The 16,972-nt window shown below is 42.9% G+C and overlaps 1 protein-coding gene across 1 annotated transcript in view; it reads left to right on the forward strand.

The window, feature by feature from the left end:
• The window catches only part of OCA2 (oculocutaneous albinism II), a 242,073-nt gene that overhangs the window by 92,521 nt on the left and 132,580 nt on the right, over positions 1-16,972 (forward strand). The window contains exons 15-17 of the mRNA XM_012648001.1: positions 6,411-6,558; positions 8,688-8,745; positions 11,161-11,269. Coding sequence (XP_012503455.1) covers positions 6,411-6,558; positions 8,688-8,745; positions 11,161-11,269 — 315 coding nt within the window. The remainder of the gene's footprint in view (positions 1-6,410; positions 6,559-8,687; positions 8,746-11,160; positions 11,270-16,972) is intronic.

The following is a 16,972-nucleotide window of genomic DNA, read 5'->3' on the forward strand; positions in this document are numbered from 1 at the left end:
TGATTTTATGCTACTTGTTCTAGCAATTATTGAGACATGGATATAGAAGTCTCTGATTGTGATTGTGGATTTGTCTGTTTCTCTTTGTAATTCTATTGTTTTTGCTTTATATACTTTGAAATTCTGTTATGAGGGCACATAAACATTTAGAGTTGTTATTCCATCTTGATAAATTAAGATCTTTATTATTACAAAACAGGCCTTCCCTATCCCTGGTAATATTCTTTGCTCTTAAATCTATTTTGTTGTTAATATAGCAATTCCAGCTTTCTTGACTAGTGTTGGTGTGGTATAGCTTTTTCCATCATTTTACTTTTAACCAATTTGTGTCTTTCTATTTAAGGTACACAGTCACATATAGTTGAGTTTTGCTTTTTTATCCAGTCTGATAATCTCTTAATTGGTGTCTTTAGACTATTTATGTTTAATGTAATTAGTGATGTGGTTGAATTTAAGTGTGTCATCATGTTATTGTTTTATATTTATGCTTTTTCTTTTTATTCCCCTTTCCTTCATTGTATGCCTTCTTTCAAATTAATTATTTAAATATATTCTATATTATCTCTTCTTTTGGGTCTAATTTTATTTTTTGCCCATAATTCTGTTTTTAGATTTTAGTGATGATTATACCACTGACTGTGAGTGATATTATACCACATAACACATAATGTAAAAACTTAAACACTAGAATAATTCCGCTTCTTTCCTCCTGGCCTGAGCTTCTTCCCTGAGATTCCTAACTCTGAGCTAACTCCTCTAAGCTTCCCTAGCTTCCCTGGAAGCCACTACTTCCTGTGAGAGAGCATATCCCACACGGCACTGTCTTTGCCTATGTGAAATATGTATATGGCAACCCCAAGTAATGCTGTTGGAGGTTGATTGAGAAGCTGAGGAAGGCAGGGGCTGATAGGTGAAAATGAGGTATCTGATGATGTCACTTGGTCAGAGGCCAGAATGTCAAAAGCACAGAGATGAAACTTGTATGGCAGGATCAGAGCTCACAATGGTGTTGGTCATTTGAGGATCTTGGATCTTCCCTGAAGATCTTTGAGATCTTTGCCTTTATTCTACAAGCCATAGGGAACCACTGGATGTTTGAAAGAAGGAATTTATCTATCTATCTATCTACCTACCTACATACCTACCTATATCTCATCTAGGAAATGTTAGATCTAAGAAGATGATAGATAGATGGATAGATAGATATGTAGATAAATAGAACAAGCAGTGTTTTGTGGTTAACTAGGGGTGGATTGGTAGGAAGTGACTCTGTTAAAGGTTATTAAGGAGAAAATGTGAGGGGATGAGGCCTGGACAAGCTGGTGACCTAGGACAGGAACAAACAGGCAAGGTAAGAACCGTGCCAGCATATCCTGACCTGCACCTGTGGCTCGCATGCCCCAGCTTTGTTTGTTTATGATGTATCTTACATCTTATATCCCTTTCTAGCTTGTCGGAGGCCCATACTATAACTTACCAATTAATTTTACTCCTTTAGCATCTACCATGGTATCTGACACCTATTATGTGCCCAATAATATAAATATGGAAATGTAGAGAGAATGACATTGATGAGACCAAAGTGACATTTCAATCTTGTGTACCTGGAGAAGCAATGATGTCATATAAGACTAAGAAAGTGGGGGCAGAGAGCTTTGTGGGATGGAGCTAAAGTGTTCAGTTGTGCGGTTGCAGCACAGGGTTCAGAGGGGACTATCGAGTAGCCAGTCAGGACTGTGGTCTTAGAGCTTGGCAGAGCAGGCAGAGTGGGAAATGACAGAGGAGGTCTGGAGGAAGCCTGGGAACTGATTGGTGAGCATGTTTGGGCAAAATGAGCTCTGAGTGAAGGAAGTGAGCTCCCTTCTGGGAAAAGCCTCTTCCAATAAAATTCCTTCATAATTCATATATTTCATTCCACAACTAGGAAAATAAAAGTGCACTACCTGAACATTGATGCACAGGTTGAGCTGAGCAGAGCAACTCGTTCTTTTTGATTTGATGGGTTAGAAGTCAGGCGGGCTCTAGACGTGCATGAGGGTGGGTGAGGTTGCCTCTGGAGAGGACACGCTTGCAGAAAGGAGCCCAGGGACCTGGAAGGTCAGCTTCACCATTGCGGTGTTGGGTTCTAGTTTCTTCCAAACACAAAGACCTGGAGAGAGTCCCAGCCTGTGCCTATGGGCTGGCACTGGAGCTGAACCTCTTTAAACTCTTTAAAGCTGATTGGCTACTTTGGAAAGTGGCCCGTCACTGTTATGTCTTTAAAGAATGGCTGGAAGATCTCTGTTAGTTTATGGATGGGCTTTAATGATACCTTTTATGTAATGAGGTTTCGAGCACTGGATGAAATACTGGCTCTGTCTGACCTTAACACTGAAGCTGTTCCACCTGAACACACACGTCAAAGCTAGCACCGTTTCTCGTCCTGATACGGTGCTTTTGTGTTCAAAGTTTCAGAGAGTGAGTTCATTGGTTTTTCTTCCCCTCTTCCTCCTCCTCTTCCCCCTTCTTTTTGTGTTATGGTGACCTCATAGGTGGTTTAATGAGGTGTGAGACTTTTCAAAGGGAAATTATGGATCTAGTTCTCTGAAGAGGCCTTTGAGTTATACCCAAGTTCCTTTTATTTTATTAATAGTAAGCTACAACCTATCAATATGTACTGGATGAAGACATATTATGAATCCTAGTTCTAAAGGGTTTTCATCTTCCCAAGGCTGAAGCTTTAGAGAAAACCCCATGCTAACTGAAATAGATTTAGCATTCCTGTGCTCTGCCTGTTCCCTCTGTCCTGAGCCCTGGCAGGCTTCACTTACAGCCTGCGTCTCTGCTTGGCTCAGCTTTGTTGTTGCAGGGGGTCTGCCACATGGTGGGTGATTAGAAGGGCCTCAAAAGGTGGTGTTTTCCCTTTTCACTGGACCCACGATGTTCATGCTGCCTCCCAGGTCTTTGGATCACTGCCGTGCCTGGCCTCTGGCCTGGGCTGCTTGTCAAGTGCACTGGCCCCTGCTTGAACGGCTTTGGTCTTTTAATTCCATCTTTAATTCTTGTGACATGTAGTGTGGTGCGTTGCACGTAAGAGGGGGTTTATGAAAATATTATGCCTTCTTGTATTCTTCTAATGGATATTTTGAGAAACTTATGTAGTGTTTTTAATGGTAAAATGGAGGTTAAATGTAAGCTTTTATGAAATATTTTAATATCTTAAGAGGCAATACATTGACACATCATTTCTCTCTATTCTTCTCTATTAGAAAGTGTCTGAATTCAGTGATAGGTGGAAATTCTGCTCATCCTGTTGATTTTGGCATTTCATCTACCTCTGTGGTCCACACCTCCTGTTGGATCAGCAGCAGCATTAGATTCTCACAGAAGCGCGAACCCTACTGTAAACTGCGCGTGCGAGGGATCTAGGTTGCGCGCTGTTTATGAGAATCTAATGCCTGATGATGCCGACGCGGTGATGCTAGCGCTGGGGAGCATCTGCAAATACAGATTATCATTAGCAGAGAGGTTTGACTGCACAGAGACCATAATAAATCAGTTGCTTGCAGTGTCATATCAGAATCCTATCAGGGAGTAGCAGGTGACAATTAAGCTGCATCTGGTGGCAGGCTTTGTAGTGGCAAGTGAGCTGATATACTTCAATTGTACAGCTGCATCTGGTGGCAGGCTTCAAGTCAGAATCTGACACTTATTTTAGTCTGCACGTGGCCCTCCCCTTATTTTATTTACCATTTCTGTCTGTGCCTTTTTCCCACACTGCGCGCTTATCTCAGTCAGTTTTGGTAAGCCCACAAGCTGACCCCAGCAAAAATGAGTAAACAAACGTTGCTGAAGAACTTCTTTGAAAAGGGGGAAAGGCCCAATGATGAGACAGCAGAAGACTCTAAGACTGCCGACAAAATGAAAACTGCATTTAAAAGGCAATATCAAGATTCCTACATAAATTATGGGTTCATTGTAACAGGTGATTCACATTCGCCAAGCCCACTTTGTATAATATGTGGTGACCAGCTATCCAGCGAAGCCATGGAACCTTTAAAACTGCTTTGCCACATGGAGACCGAGCACCCTGCATTGAAAGTCAAGCCTTTGGAGTTTTTCAAAAGGAAAAAACATGAACATGAAGAATAGAAGCAATTGTTGAAGGCCACCACTTCATCAAATGTGTCTGCACTGAGAGCAGCATTCTTAGTAGCTAATTGCATCGCTAAAGCTGAGAAGCCCTTTACTATTGGTGAAGAGTTGATCCTGCCTGCTGCTAAGGACATCTGCTGTGAACTTTTAGGAAAGGCCGCAGTTCAGAAGGTGGCATGTGTTCCTCTTTTGGCAGCACCATAACTGGATGAATTGATGAACTAGCAGAGGATGTTGAGGCACAATTGTTAGAGAGGGTTAATGAGTCGCTGTGGTACACAATCCAGGTTGACAAGTCTACCAATGTTGACAACAAGGCACAATGCTTGTTTTTGTGCAATATATTTTTCGGGGGGATGTGCATGAGGATATGTTATGTACACTTTTGTTGCCAACCAACACCACAGCTGTAGAACTATTCAAGTCCTTGAATGGTTACACATCAGGAAAACTGAAATGGTCATTTTGTGTCGGTATATTCATGGACAGAGCAGCTGCCATGACTGGATGGCTTTCCTGTTTCGCTACTCGGGTCAAGGAGTTTGCTTCTGAATGGGAGTCTATGCATTATGTCATCCATAGAGAAATGCTGGCTTGCCAAAAGACGTCATCTGAACTAAACAGCATTTTGCAGGGTGTGATTAAAATTACCAACTACATTAAAGTACATGCCCTTAACTCATGTCTGTTTGTGCAGTTCTGTGAGGAGGTGGACACAGAGCACACACATCTTCTCTTATACACAGAAGGGAGATGGCTTTCTAAAGGTAGATCACTGGCCAGAGTTTTTGAGTTATGAGAGCCACTCTGGAGATTTCTGTTAGAAAAACAGTCACCACTGGCGGCACGTTTCAGTGACACAGAATGGATCGCAAAACTTGCTTACTTGTGTGACACATTTGCCCTGCTCAACGAACTCAATCTGTCACTTCAGGGGAGATCAACCATGTTCAAGTTGTCAGATAAAGTGGCTGCATTCAAAGCCAAACTGGAATTATGGGGGCTACGAGTGAACATTGGGATTTTTGACATGTTTCAAACATTAGCAGAGATTTTGAAAGACACTGAGCCAGGGCCTTCTTTTTCCCAGCTGGTGCATGATCACCTATCTCAGCTTTCAGAAGAGTTCGAGCATTACTTCTCAACCACAGAAGACTCCCAAACTGGGAAGGAATGGATCCATGATCCATTTGTGAATAAGCCAGGTGAATCGACTTTGTCTGTGCTAGAAAATCTTGACTAACTGCTTGAGGTGACAAATGATGGTGGCCTTAAAAGTATGTTTGAGACAACTTCAAATCTCCATACATTCTGGATTAAAGTCAAGGTGGAATATCCTGAGATTGCCACAAAAGATCTGAAAAGCCTGCTTCCATTTCCAACATCCTATGTTTGTGAAGCAGGGTTTTCTGCAGTGACAGCAACCAAAATGAGATTATGAAATAGACTGGACATAAGCAACACACTTCGTGCATCACTGTCTCCCATCATCCCCAGATGGGACCATCTACTTATAGGAAAACAAGCTCAGGGCTCTCACCGATTCTGTGTTATGGTGAGTTGTATAATGATTTCATTATATATTGCAATGTAATAATAATAGAAATAAAGTGCACAATAAATGTAATGTGCTTGAATCATCCTGAAACCATGCTCACTGCCCCTCACCAACTCTCCCCATCCCTGGTCCATGGAAAAATTGTCTTCTATGAAACTGGTTCTTGGTGCCAAAAAGGTTGGGGACTGCTGGTCTACCTATCTCTCTCTCCTGTGTCATAGACTTGAGCTCAGTATGGCATGGTTGGAAGGGAGAGCTTCTCCGTCTCCAGCCTTTTACCAAAGCCCTACTGGAGAGTCCTGAGCGCCACCTCCTGAGAATTATACTTGTATTTCTGATTTTCACTAGATCTGCTCCTGAAATTCCTCAAAGGTTGGGGAATGCCTGGATTTTGACAGAAGGTGGAACTGAACTACTTCCTGCAGGTGGGGAAATGGTTTTGGGATACTAGCTTTGACGTGTTTGTTCAAGAAAGGAATTTATTCTTCACTCGAAGAGTTGAAATTGTGTTACTTTGCTTCCACGGTAATTTTTAAATGTCAGCTTTGTCATTTGGTTCCATTACAATCACTCATGTGCCATGGCTGTGGATGACCGTGGGCTACCTGCACATTGAGGGTGTGTGTCTGCCGTGTCAGGTGTGTGTGGTGAACAGAGGGGGCTGTCGCTGATGTCTGAGGTCATGGGAGACTCAAGCTTCACCTTCCTTTCTCTGTAGAGCTGAAGCATGAGATTCATGTCTGGCGCCTGACTGCTCAGCGCATCAGCCCGGCCAGTCGCGAGGAGACAGCCGTGCGTGGCCTGCTGCTGGGGAAGGTGCTGGCACTGGAGCACCTGCTCGACCGAAGGCTGCGCACCTTCCACAGGTACCAAATGGAGTCCTGCTCAGACCATGCTTGATTCCCAGCAGTGATTCCCATCTTTAGCGGTTGTGCTTTACTGGTGGGATTGCATGAACAACCTATTCCACTACCACCCCGGTGATGTCCAAATGTCACACAGTATACAAATGAAGTGAGTTAAAATTGCTGCTCTTCAAAGTATCCCATGGCACTGCAAAATAGTGACACTAGCTGCATACTAATGAGTTATTTTCAGGTGTCACAAACTGTGCTAAGCCTCTTCTGGTGCATTTTATCTGACTCTCACTTAGCTCTCCAGGGTGTATGCTGGTATTAGACCAGTTTAAGGACAAAAAACAGAGGCTTAGAGAGTCTGAGCAACTTGCCCAGCGTTCTGAAGCTCAGAAAGAATGACACTGGGGACTGAGGTCACACTGTCAGCTGCTGGGCTGCCACCTTGCCCCACCTTGCAATTATTGCATAACAAGGATAAAAAACAATTAAGGTAGCAAACTAATCTGACAAAATATTCTCCTAGGAGTTGATTTTCAGGCACCCCCAAGAATATTAAAGTCCTACTCAATCCATTTCCTGACATTCATTTTTTTTTCTTTGAGACAGAGTCTCACTATGTCTCCCTGGCTAGAGTGCAGTGGCGTCATCATAGCTCACTGCAACCTCAAACTCATGGGCTCAAGTGATGCTCCTGCCTCAGCCTGGCATTCATTTCTAATCAAAGCTGAGACATACAGGGTAACCATCAATTGGTGAGTTTTTCCTCCTGGCCGTGACAAGGTGCTGAGTTCCAACTTATCTTCACACTGGAAGCTCCTACAGGAAAAGCAGGAGCCTGTCAACCCCTGAGAGGTGTTGAAGCTTTCCTACAACTAAGCTGGGAAGTGGGTGGAGATGAGAAATCCACCAGGGCAAGGGAACTGTGGACCCCTGTGATCAAAATCGAGAGTGGTCTTGCATGTTGCAGTTTGCTGAAACCAGCTGACCCCTGAGGGGTCACCCTGCATGGCTGTCTCAAGGTCTGGTCTGTTAGTTGGGGGAGAAGGGCACAAGCTGTCACACAGAGATGCACATAATCCAGGGGTGCAGCAGCCATCGGCTTCGTCCCCAGCCTGGGACCCAGCTCCACCCAGTGACGCTGGAGAGGCAGCACCTGTGTCCTCAGGCTGTAGGCTGGGGAAGGAATGACCAACTTCAGTGGCAGGCGTAGGTCTTAAAGGAGACACTTTATAAATCAAAGACGTGGGAGTAGATCATTCTGGCATTGGGTGTGAAATATACACTCAGTGTATCTCAGGGCTACAAACTGAAGAAACACATGGGCTCCGAGATTCACCAAGTTCCCCATAGCTCATCCTTTGTTGGTCACAGGTGGGGAAACTGAGGCCTGGGGAGGATGGTGGCTTCCCAAGGCCGCATAGTTGCTGAGGAGCAGATTAGAATGTTGTAGCTGTGTGGGTCCTGTTCTTACATTCTCTTTTTCAGTGTTGTCCTCAGAATCATTCAACTGGGCTGCTGTGATTTCCTTTAGGGCCTGGACAGGCTGTGTGGCCAGTCTCCTGTGACACTCACTGAAATCACTGTGCACTTTCTTTTCCCTGATTGCTGTGGGAGAAAAGAAACCAGAAGGGTGGGCTGAGTTGGAAAGGTTGGAAAGGATGGGCAAGTGGGAGCGAACGAAGGGCCTGAAACAGGGGTGGGAGGACATCATCACAGCGGGGAGAATGCGGACATAAACTGTTCTCAAACTTGATCAATTTTAAAGCAAGTGGCATTTCTTTTACTGTTTTTTGCTTTAGTTAGTTGTAAAAGTTAGTTGTAAATGTAAAGGTATAATGCCCTCGTTGGAAACGAAGAAGTTCAGGAAAGTAGAAAGTATATATAAAGAGGAAAGTCAGAGAGACTTGCCCTTGTTTGTATGTTCCACAGGTTCTTCATGACGTGTCCTAAACTCATGCTCTCACATGCATATCCTCACACATCTTTCGACATTCAATCATTTTATGTATCCTTTTTCTTCGGAAATACAGAGTGAACATCTTTCCCAGTCAGCATGCCGAGCCCCACCTCACTCCCATGACAAGTCTGCCCCTCATATGGCTGCGCTGGGGAAATAATGAGCCTGTCCTTTTTTTTAGACAGATCTCACAGGAAGATAAAAATTGGGAGACCAATATCCAGGAACTACAAAAGAAGGTATGGCGGTTTCTTTTCCCAGCGATTTCTGACTCCCTCTTGAAGGAGACAGCATTGATTCCTTTGCTTTACCTCACGTGAAGTTATGACTGAAAACCGTTTCTCTTTTTATTCCTGTCATTGTTCACAAGACGTTGTTTATTTCTATGAGTTAATGGAGTGGGGGTTGGAGGAATGTTTTCCAGGCTTGGTAGGCTTATTCTGTCAGGAAATTGAAGTTAACTTTTGATATAACCTTTGAGGTGCCCTTCACGCATCCCCTAGAGAGACACGTAGGGCCTGCCCTCTGAGCTGGTGCCTGTGACTCCCCAGCCCCCTTCTGTCCCTGAAAGGCAGGTCTCGAGATTCTCATCTTGCAGAGAGGTGATGGCAGCTGAGACCTGTGAGGCATGCTGCGTGTGACCGAACAGCTTTGGGGACAGACACGGGATGCGTGTTGTTCTGCCAACGTCTCTGACTTCTGGGGGCAGAGCTCATTTTGGGTTTTTTTTTTGTTCATTTTCCTGCTGTGGCAGACTTTCTCAGCCCACCTGCGGATGCACAGGGCCCCTCTCCCAGCCGAGAGGGCTCTGTTCAAGATGTGCTAGGAGCCATTTGCATCTCAGTAAATTTCAAGTCCATGTAGTTTATTTTCTAGGGAGAGATTGAACATCCACTCGCTAATTACGCTAAAAACATTTTGTCCTTTGCCGAAGGAGATTTAGGTGTTGGGGTCCTGGTGGGTAACATGTTCTTTAAGGGCTTTGGGCTTGTGGGCTCTGTTTACAAGCTCAGTCCCATACAGATGGTCAGGGTTAGAGAAGAAGGATGGACACCTTCGTCATACCACATTTACACAGACCCTGCTCTCTGTGCTGGACTGTGTTGTTTTAACCAGGAGCAAGGGAAGAGAATGTGAACCGCTCCATGCACCTGGTGGGTGACGACTGGGGAGAGATGAAAGGCAGAGGCAAGGGCTTGGAAATATCCCTTTATCACATCTACGAATTACTACTGAAAGGACCCCAGATAGCCAAAAGGTGCAACTCTGACAGACACCAAAAGAAACCTCCACGTGCACCAGCTGAGTGATGCTGGCATACTCCTCACCTGCCTGCTTCTCCATCTCCAGTCTTTGAGCTGGCTGTGGCAGGGCCTGCTTTCTAGGGCTCATGTGCCCTCAGGGAAGATTTGTGGTGCCTCCTCTTACATCTTATGAGAACTCACATCACTCTTTTCTGAGTGCTTATTGTTTTCTGGCCATGACCCTTTGCTCCTAATTCTCTGACACAGAATCATGCAGCAAAATTGGCCTTCCTTGGAGGTGGGCAGGGGAAGATGAGAGGGGCTGGCCCAGCCAGGAGCCTTCACAGGAGGCAGGAAGGAGGGCAGATGCCCAGCAAGTGGTCTTGTGGGCTGGCTGAGCAACATGCACGGGTATGCTTGTGTTTTTGGTGGCAGCAGCTTTAACTGCGTGACCAGAGGAACCAAGAGAGAAAATCTATCTGTGGCTCTACTCTACCTCTATATATCTATATATCCATGTCTATCTAAGTCTAGATAGATATAGTGGTCTATGATTATATGTAGATATATTTACTATAAATCTATAATCATAGAGATACATATTTATCTAAACCTAGATAGACTGAGAGGGAGACAGATGTGCTGGTGGCACCACACTTAAGTTGTCAGTTCACACCATGGGGCTGATTCACACAGGGGGCCTGTTAGCCCATCTGCACATGCTCCCCTGCCCTGGCCTGACATGCTGTGGAGCACTGTGTGCTTCAGGGACTCAGGGGGAAAGTGCCCCATCTTGCCCTGTGACTCTGGGGGTTGTGGAGGTGTTGCAAAGGACGGTGTGCCTTCAGCGCTCACCCGTGGCCAAGTGACTGGGAATCACGGGTGTCATCCCAGCTATGAGGGACACCACCTGCATTCCAAGGTCCTTGTGAGCACTACATGAAAGAAGTCTTATGCAAGGGTCAAGGTGTTGCAAGAATGTTCGAACCTCATTGCCGCCGTGAGCCTGGCTTTGCATAATAGGGAAGGGAAGTTGAACTTAAAGTGCTGCGACCACTCAGGCACCTGTAGAAATGCACGTGTCATCTCACCTAATGCTGGGGCAAGGTTGGGAGCAGCTCGACAATCTCCATGTTCTATTGAAAAGCTGTTTAGTCAGGTGTTGTGTAAAAGAGCTATACTGCATTTTACCTCATTTGTGTTTATTTTTCATAAAGATTCTGAATGCTATAATCCTGAATCTGTACAGTTTTCCTTGTAACACATTACCTTCTTATCTTCCTTCAAGTTTGAGATGTTATATTTTTCATCATAAGAAGTGTAGTGATTGGAGTCATGTAGGATTATGGACACGTTGCAGGAATCAGAAGGTTGTACTGAGTAAATGAGTTGTGTTCTTCTCTCTGACAGCACAGGATATCAGACAGGATTCTGCTTGCCAAATGCCTGACGGTGTTGGGAATCGTTATCTTCACCTTCTTTCTCAATTCATTTGTCCCTGGCATTCATTTGGATCTTGGTGAGTCTAATTTTTTTGTTAGCTTTTGTTGATAGGCTTTGCAATTGATATTACAGTCTGGATAGACAGGTTTCAGAGTGTATTCCCGGACACTGGCATCACCCATGAGCAGCTGTGATGGTGAGGAGGCCAGAGAGGGCTGAGATGGAGGGTGGCTGCCGCAGCAGGGGGAAAAAAGCAAGCCTTCTCTTTTTGTTTCCTTTGAGAGAGAGGGAGGGAGAGAGATGTGTGCATCTCCAGCCCCTGCCGACTCAGTGCCATGGGTCCTCAGCACCTCCAGGGTCCAACATCTTTAAGATGTTCCCAGAAGACACAGGAAGTCCTAATTAGCAAGGCCAGTTGTGCCTTCCGTGCAGCTCCACATAACAATTAAATCGATTAAATGAGACCCGATGAGGGCCTGGAGAATTGCAAGAGCTCTGCACAGGCCCACTCTCCTTGTCTGACGGTGCGTCCAGCACATGTTTTCCCCACACAGCAAATTCTCTCGCCCATGCTGTCCCGCCACTATCTTCTCTCTCATTTTGCTGTGCTATAGCTCTCATACCTCTCCTCTCTCTCCAACACTGTGTTGAGGCTGGGCCTGTCCTCACCTGAGACATGGCTCTCCTTCAGATGGAGCTTGCCACCAACGTGTCAACCTTTGGCATCATCCACTTTCCATAGACATTCTCAACTTTCCTTTGAGTTTTTGTATCAATTTCACAGTTATCTGTATTGGTGTCATTATTTAAAACAAAACAAAGTGCTTTGTATGGAACCAGAGAAGACCCTGTATAACAAAAGCAACTTTAAGCAAAAAGAACAAATTGGGAAGCATCAATTTACCAGACTTCAAGCTATACTACAAGCCTATAGTAACCAAAACAACATGGTACTGGCACAAGAACAGAGACATAGGCCAATGGAATAGAACTGAGAACCAAGGTATAAAACCATCCTCGTATCACCATCTGATCTTTGACAAAGCAGACAAAAACATACTCTGGGGAAAAGAATCCTTATTCAATAAATGGTGCTGGGAAAATTGGATAGCCACATGTAGGAGACTGAAACAGGATCTGCACCTCTCACCCCTCAAAAAAATCAACTCATGATGGATAACAGACTTAAACCTAAGGCATGAAACCATAAGAATTCTAGAAGAAAATGTTGGAAGGCAAAGAATTTATGAAGAAGACCCCAAAGGCAATCACAGCAACAACAAAAATAAATAAATGGGACCTGATCAAATTAAAAAGCTTCTGCACAGCCAAAGAAACTATCATGAAAACAAACAGATAACCTACAGATTAGGAGAAAATATTCACATGCTACACATCTGATAAAGGGCTGATAACTAGAATATATATAGAACTCAGGAAAATCAACAGGAAAATATGAAACAACTCCATTAAAAAGTAGGCAAAAGACATGAACAGAAACTTTTCAAAAGAAGACAGACTAATGGCCAACAAACATGTGAAAAAATGCTCAACATCTCTAATCAGCAGGGAAATGCAAATCAAAACCACAATGAGATATTACTTAACTCCAGTGAGAATGGCTTTTATCAAAAAGTCCCAAAAGAACAAATAATGGCATGGATGCAGAGAGATACGAACACTAATACACTGTTGGTGGGACTGCAAACTAGTACAACCTCTGTGGAAAGTAATATGGAGATACCTCAAAGAGCTAAAAGTAGACCTACTATTTGATACAACAATCCTATTTTTGGGCATCTACCAAAAGGAAAAAAAGGCATTCTATAAAAAAGACATCTGCACTCGAATGTTTATAGCAGCACAATTCACAACAGCAAACATGTGGAAACAACCCAAGTGCCCATCAATATATGAGTGGATTAATAAAATGTGGTATATTTATGCCATGGAGTACTACTGAGCCACAAAAAAACAGTGGTGATCTAGCACCTCTTGTATTATCCTGGATAGAGCTGGAGCCGATTCTCCTAAGTGAAGTATCACAAGAATGGAAAATCAAGCAGCACATGTACTTGCTGTCAAACTGGTACTAATTGATCAACATGTGCACATATGGTAGTAACATTCATTGGGTATCAGGCAGGTGGGAGAGGGGAGGAGGCGATGGGTATATTCACACCTAATGGGTGTGGTACACACTGTCTGGGGATGGACATGCTTGTAGCTTGGGCAGGGCAAAGGCAACATATGTAACCTAAACATTTGTACCCCTATAATATTTTGGGAAAAAAATAATAGATAAAACAATAAAAAATTTAAAAAATAAAACAAAGTAAAACCTCTTCCGAAGCCCACCCCACATGAAAGCATAGGTTTATGAGAAAGGTTCATTTGAGGTGATGTCAGGGAGTCTTCTCTTTAACCAAAGCTTTACTCATAGTTTTTCTTCAAAAGTGAGCCCTGCTAAGATGCTTAAAATGTCTTATTTTATCTTAATTTTTATAAAAACTTGTTTTACTGCAAAATTTGAGGAGTATTAACTGCTGTAGAAAGCAAAGACTCTTAAGTTTGTAAGACAGGTGGATAATGTGGCCAGCTTCATTATCCACATCACGTCATTGCTTGGGTGCCCAGATGCTGTCAGAAATCCTTTTCTTCCCGTTTCCCTTTTCTGTTTTATGTAAAGAAGCTACATTTCTAGAGTCTCAAAAATAGTACATGAGGTATGTGCTTTTGACTGGGTGTCCAGCTTTATGTTATGTGTTCACAGCCTCTGGAATTTTTTTCCCTAAAGAATCTCAAATCCAACTTGCCAGGCGGCCTGGGCTTGGTTCTGCACCGGCAGGTGTTATTTATCCACACCTGAGAGCTGATCCACTTAGAATCTCTATGAGGCAATGAAGAATGCCAAAGCTGGAGTGGTGACAATGTCATGAATTTCAATTGCATTTGGTGGATTACATCTAGAAATTGTTGCAGTGTAATTATTTTTGATTATAACTCAGACGTAATGTAATTTTAACACTGTGAACCTTTAATCACTACAAGAATGTTAGGTGGTCACCACTGGTAATTAAACAAATACAATAAAACTGGTGTTTTATGGGCAAAGGCTTCTATTAGAGAAGTCTTTTGGGTGTTCACAGATTATTTTGTTTCTAATTTTATTTGAGATTCTACTTTAAAAGAACATAGCAGTCATTTTAAAAACTGGAAATGTATGAGAGCTTACATGCAATTTTGGTAGCATTTGGCAATGATCTTTGTATTAAGAATGATACTTTTAAGATTTAAAGTCACATCTTTAACTATATTGGATTTTTTAAAAAATTGATTACTGTGAAACTTTCATTTAATTAATTAATTAATTAATTAATTTATGTTTCAATATTTATACCCCAAACAAAATTTATTATAATTTTACATTCCCGGGGAAGAGAAGTGAGTGGTGTGGAGGCAGCCAGTGAAAAGACAAAGCCAAACCAGGCAGCATCAGCGTGCTGGCCACCACATGGGGCGCTGGTTGCTCCATCCCATAGGATTGTCTGAGAAGGAGTATGAACTGCATTTCAGGACTGTCTGTGGGGTTGAGTGGGAGACAGCAGGAACACTTACTTGCTGGCTCCCATCGCTCATTGGTCAGAGTTCCTCCCTGTGGCATGCCAACTTGCACTGTGTCTGGCTGGCACATGCCAAGGGCCATGTAGCAGCAGTGACAGAGAAGCCCCTGGTGGGAAGCAGGTATCAGTTTGTGGGATCTGGGGCAGACCCTGTCAGGGCGCACCTGTGTGAGGATGGGGGATGGTCCACACAGAGCTGGCTTTGGGTAAGAGGAGAGCCCTGAGTGACCCAAAGACATGCAAGAGGTGGCACAACAGTGAAAAGCAAATAAGGGTCATGATCACAATCATGTCAATCTGGCAAAGAGATAGTTCTCCAATGTGCAAGGGCCTTCACCTCACAATACACTAGAACTAACTCAAGATTGGTCAGTTGATCCATAGAGATCCACAGTTCCTATATGAACTTTCTGGTGTCAGATATCTTTCAAAATTCAGATATTTTTATTTATATCTTAAAAAGACAATTCAGTACATATTCTGAGTTGTATGTAATGTAACATCCCCTGGGAGGTTCAGGGCCAGCACCCCGTCATCAGAGCATGAATATTTCTGCAGTGAAACGTGAATATTTACACAAAGTATTATAAATAAAGACCATAAATAGCCTCATTTCAGTTCAAGTCAGGTTTTGTTGAATTTTGACATACAATTTATTTAAAAATTCTGCTTTTCCACACTTTGGGATTGTGGGTAACTGATTATGACACTATGCAAAGAATCAGTGAGGCAAGATTTAAAATTTTATCTTGGCCTTAAAATTTATAACCTTGATTAGCATTTCCTAGGTCTGCTCCTTTGATAATTAGTTCAGAATGTACTTCCAGATTCTCTCAGGATATATTTGATTAGATTTCAATTCTGGAAAATTTTCTGTAATTATTTCCCTGATTATGGTTTTGCTATTGCTGGTCTCTTCAGTGTTCTTGGTGTCCCTATTGTTGAGCAATTTTATTGTTGTCTTTGTGAAAGTATTTTTAGCTACAAATAAAGCAATCTACTTTGTCTGTCTTAAGCAAAATAGAGGATTATTAGAATGATAATGGGCTGACAGACTCCAAGGGACAATGAGGCCTGCAGGGGGGTAGGCTCTGAAGAGGACAGGCATTCAGACAGAGGGCACCCCACTGCCCAAACATCCTCAGTGCTCTCTCTCGACCTCATACTTCTCCATGACCCTGTTATCTCATCTTTTTTCTGTTCACAGAATAGCAGTTACCCCATTAATTTCCCAGTTTATAGGAACTCAGTTTTAGCCACACACAGAGAAAAGGCTATTTTGAATCCCAAACTCTCAGGTGAAGAGTCTGATTGGCCCAGGTTGGTTACCTTCCTTTCCTAGCACAGAAAATTATGACCAGTAGGGCAGGGGTATAAGGTTAAATATGGCCTGGGGTGGCTGAGGGTATACTTCTTAGAGGATGGGGGTCATTATGAGCTGGACAGATTCCCCAAACTTCCTAATATATTTTCTAATCACTCTAGTTTCTAGCAATTAATTCATTTCAATTAAATCATTAATTTACCCATCCATTCACTTATTCATGCATTTGTACAGCAAATGCAGGCCGTGATCTAGGGGTTGGGGATAGAGTAGTGAACGTAAAAACCCAGTCCCTGTTCTTTTAGGTCTTTTAGAAAGAGGGAGATGGATCTATATTTATTCTGCACAGGGAGTCACATTAGTTGCAGCAAGGAGTACATAGTTAATTAGACAATAAGATCTTCAGAGCTCTCATAGTCTGATATAAAGATAAGCCAAGGGTATCAAATTGTAAAGCCAAATGTGGTGATTTTCATAATCAAAGTACAGATGAAAGGCCTAATGAAATCTACAAAAGAAATGAGGAGCTCTCACTGAAAAGGCTGTGGCATATTAGAAAAAAGCCCTGATATGTATAGAGTGTATAAGGCACTTATTACATACAGTTTGTGTTAACCTGATAACAAAAATGTTTAAATTCCTGGATGGCTCCATTCTGGTTTTTATCAAGTATTTATCTTACTTTTATTTGTTCTTATTTTTTATTTTTGTGGATTTAGGGGGTACAAGTGTAGTTTTGTTACATGGATATATTGTGTAGTGGTGAAGTCTGGGCTTTTAGCATAGTATTCATCTTTGATGAATGTAAATATCCATATGATTATTTCAGAAT

Source organism: Propithecus coquereli, unplaced genomic scaffold, assembly GCF_000956105.1.
Source record: "Propithecus coquereli isolate 6110/MARCELLA unplaced genomic scaffold, Pcoq_1.0 Scaffold28, whole genome shotgun sequence".
NCBI classification, from domain to species: Eukaryota; Metazoa; Chordata; class Mammalia; order Primates; family Indriidae; genus Propithecus; species Propithecus coquereli.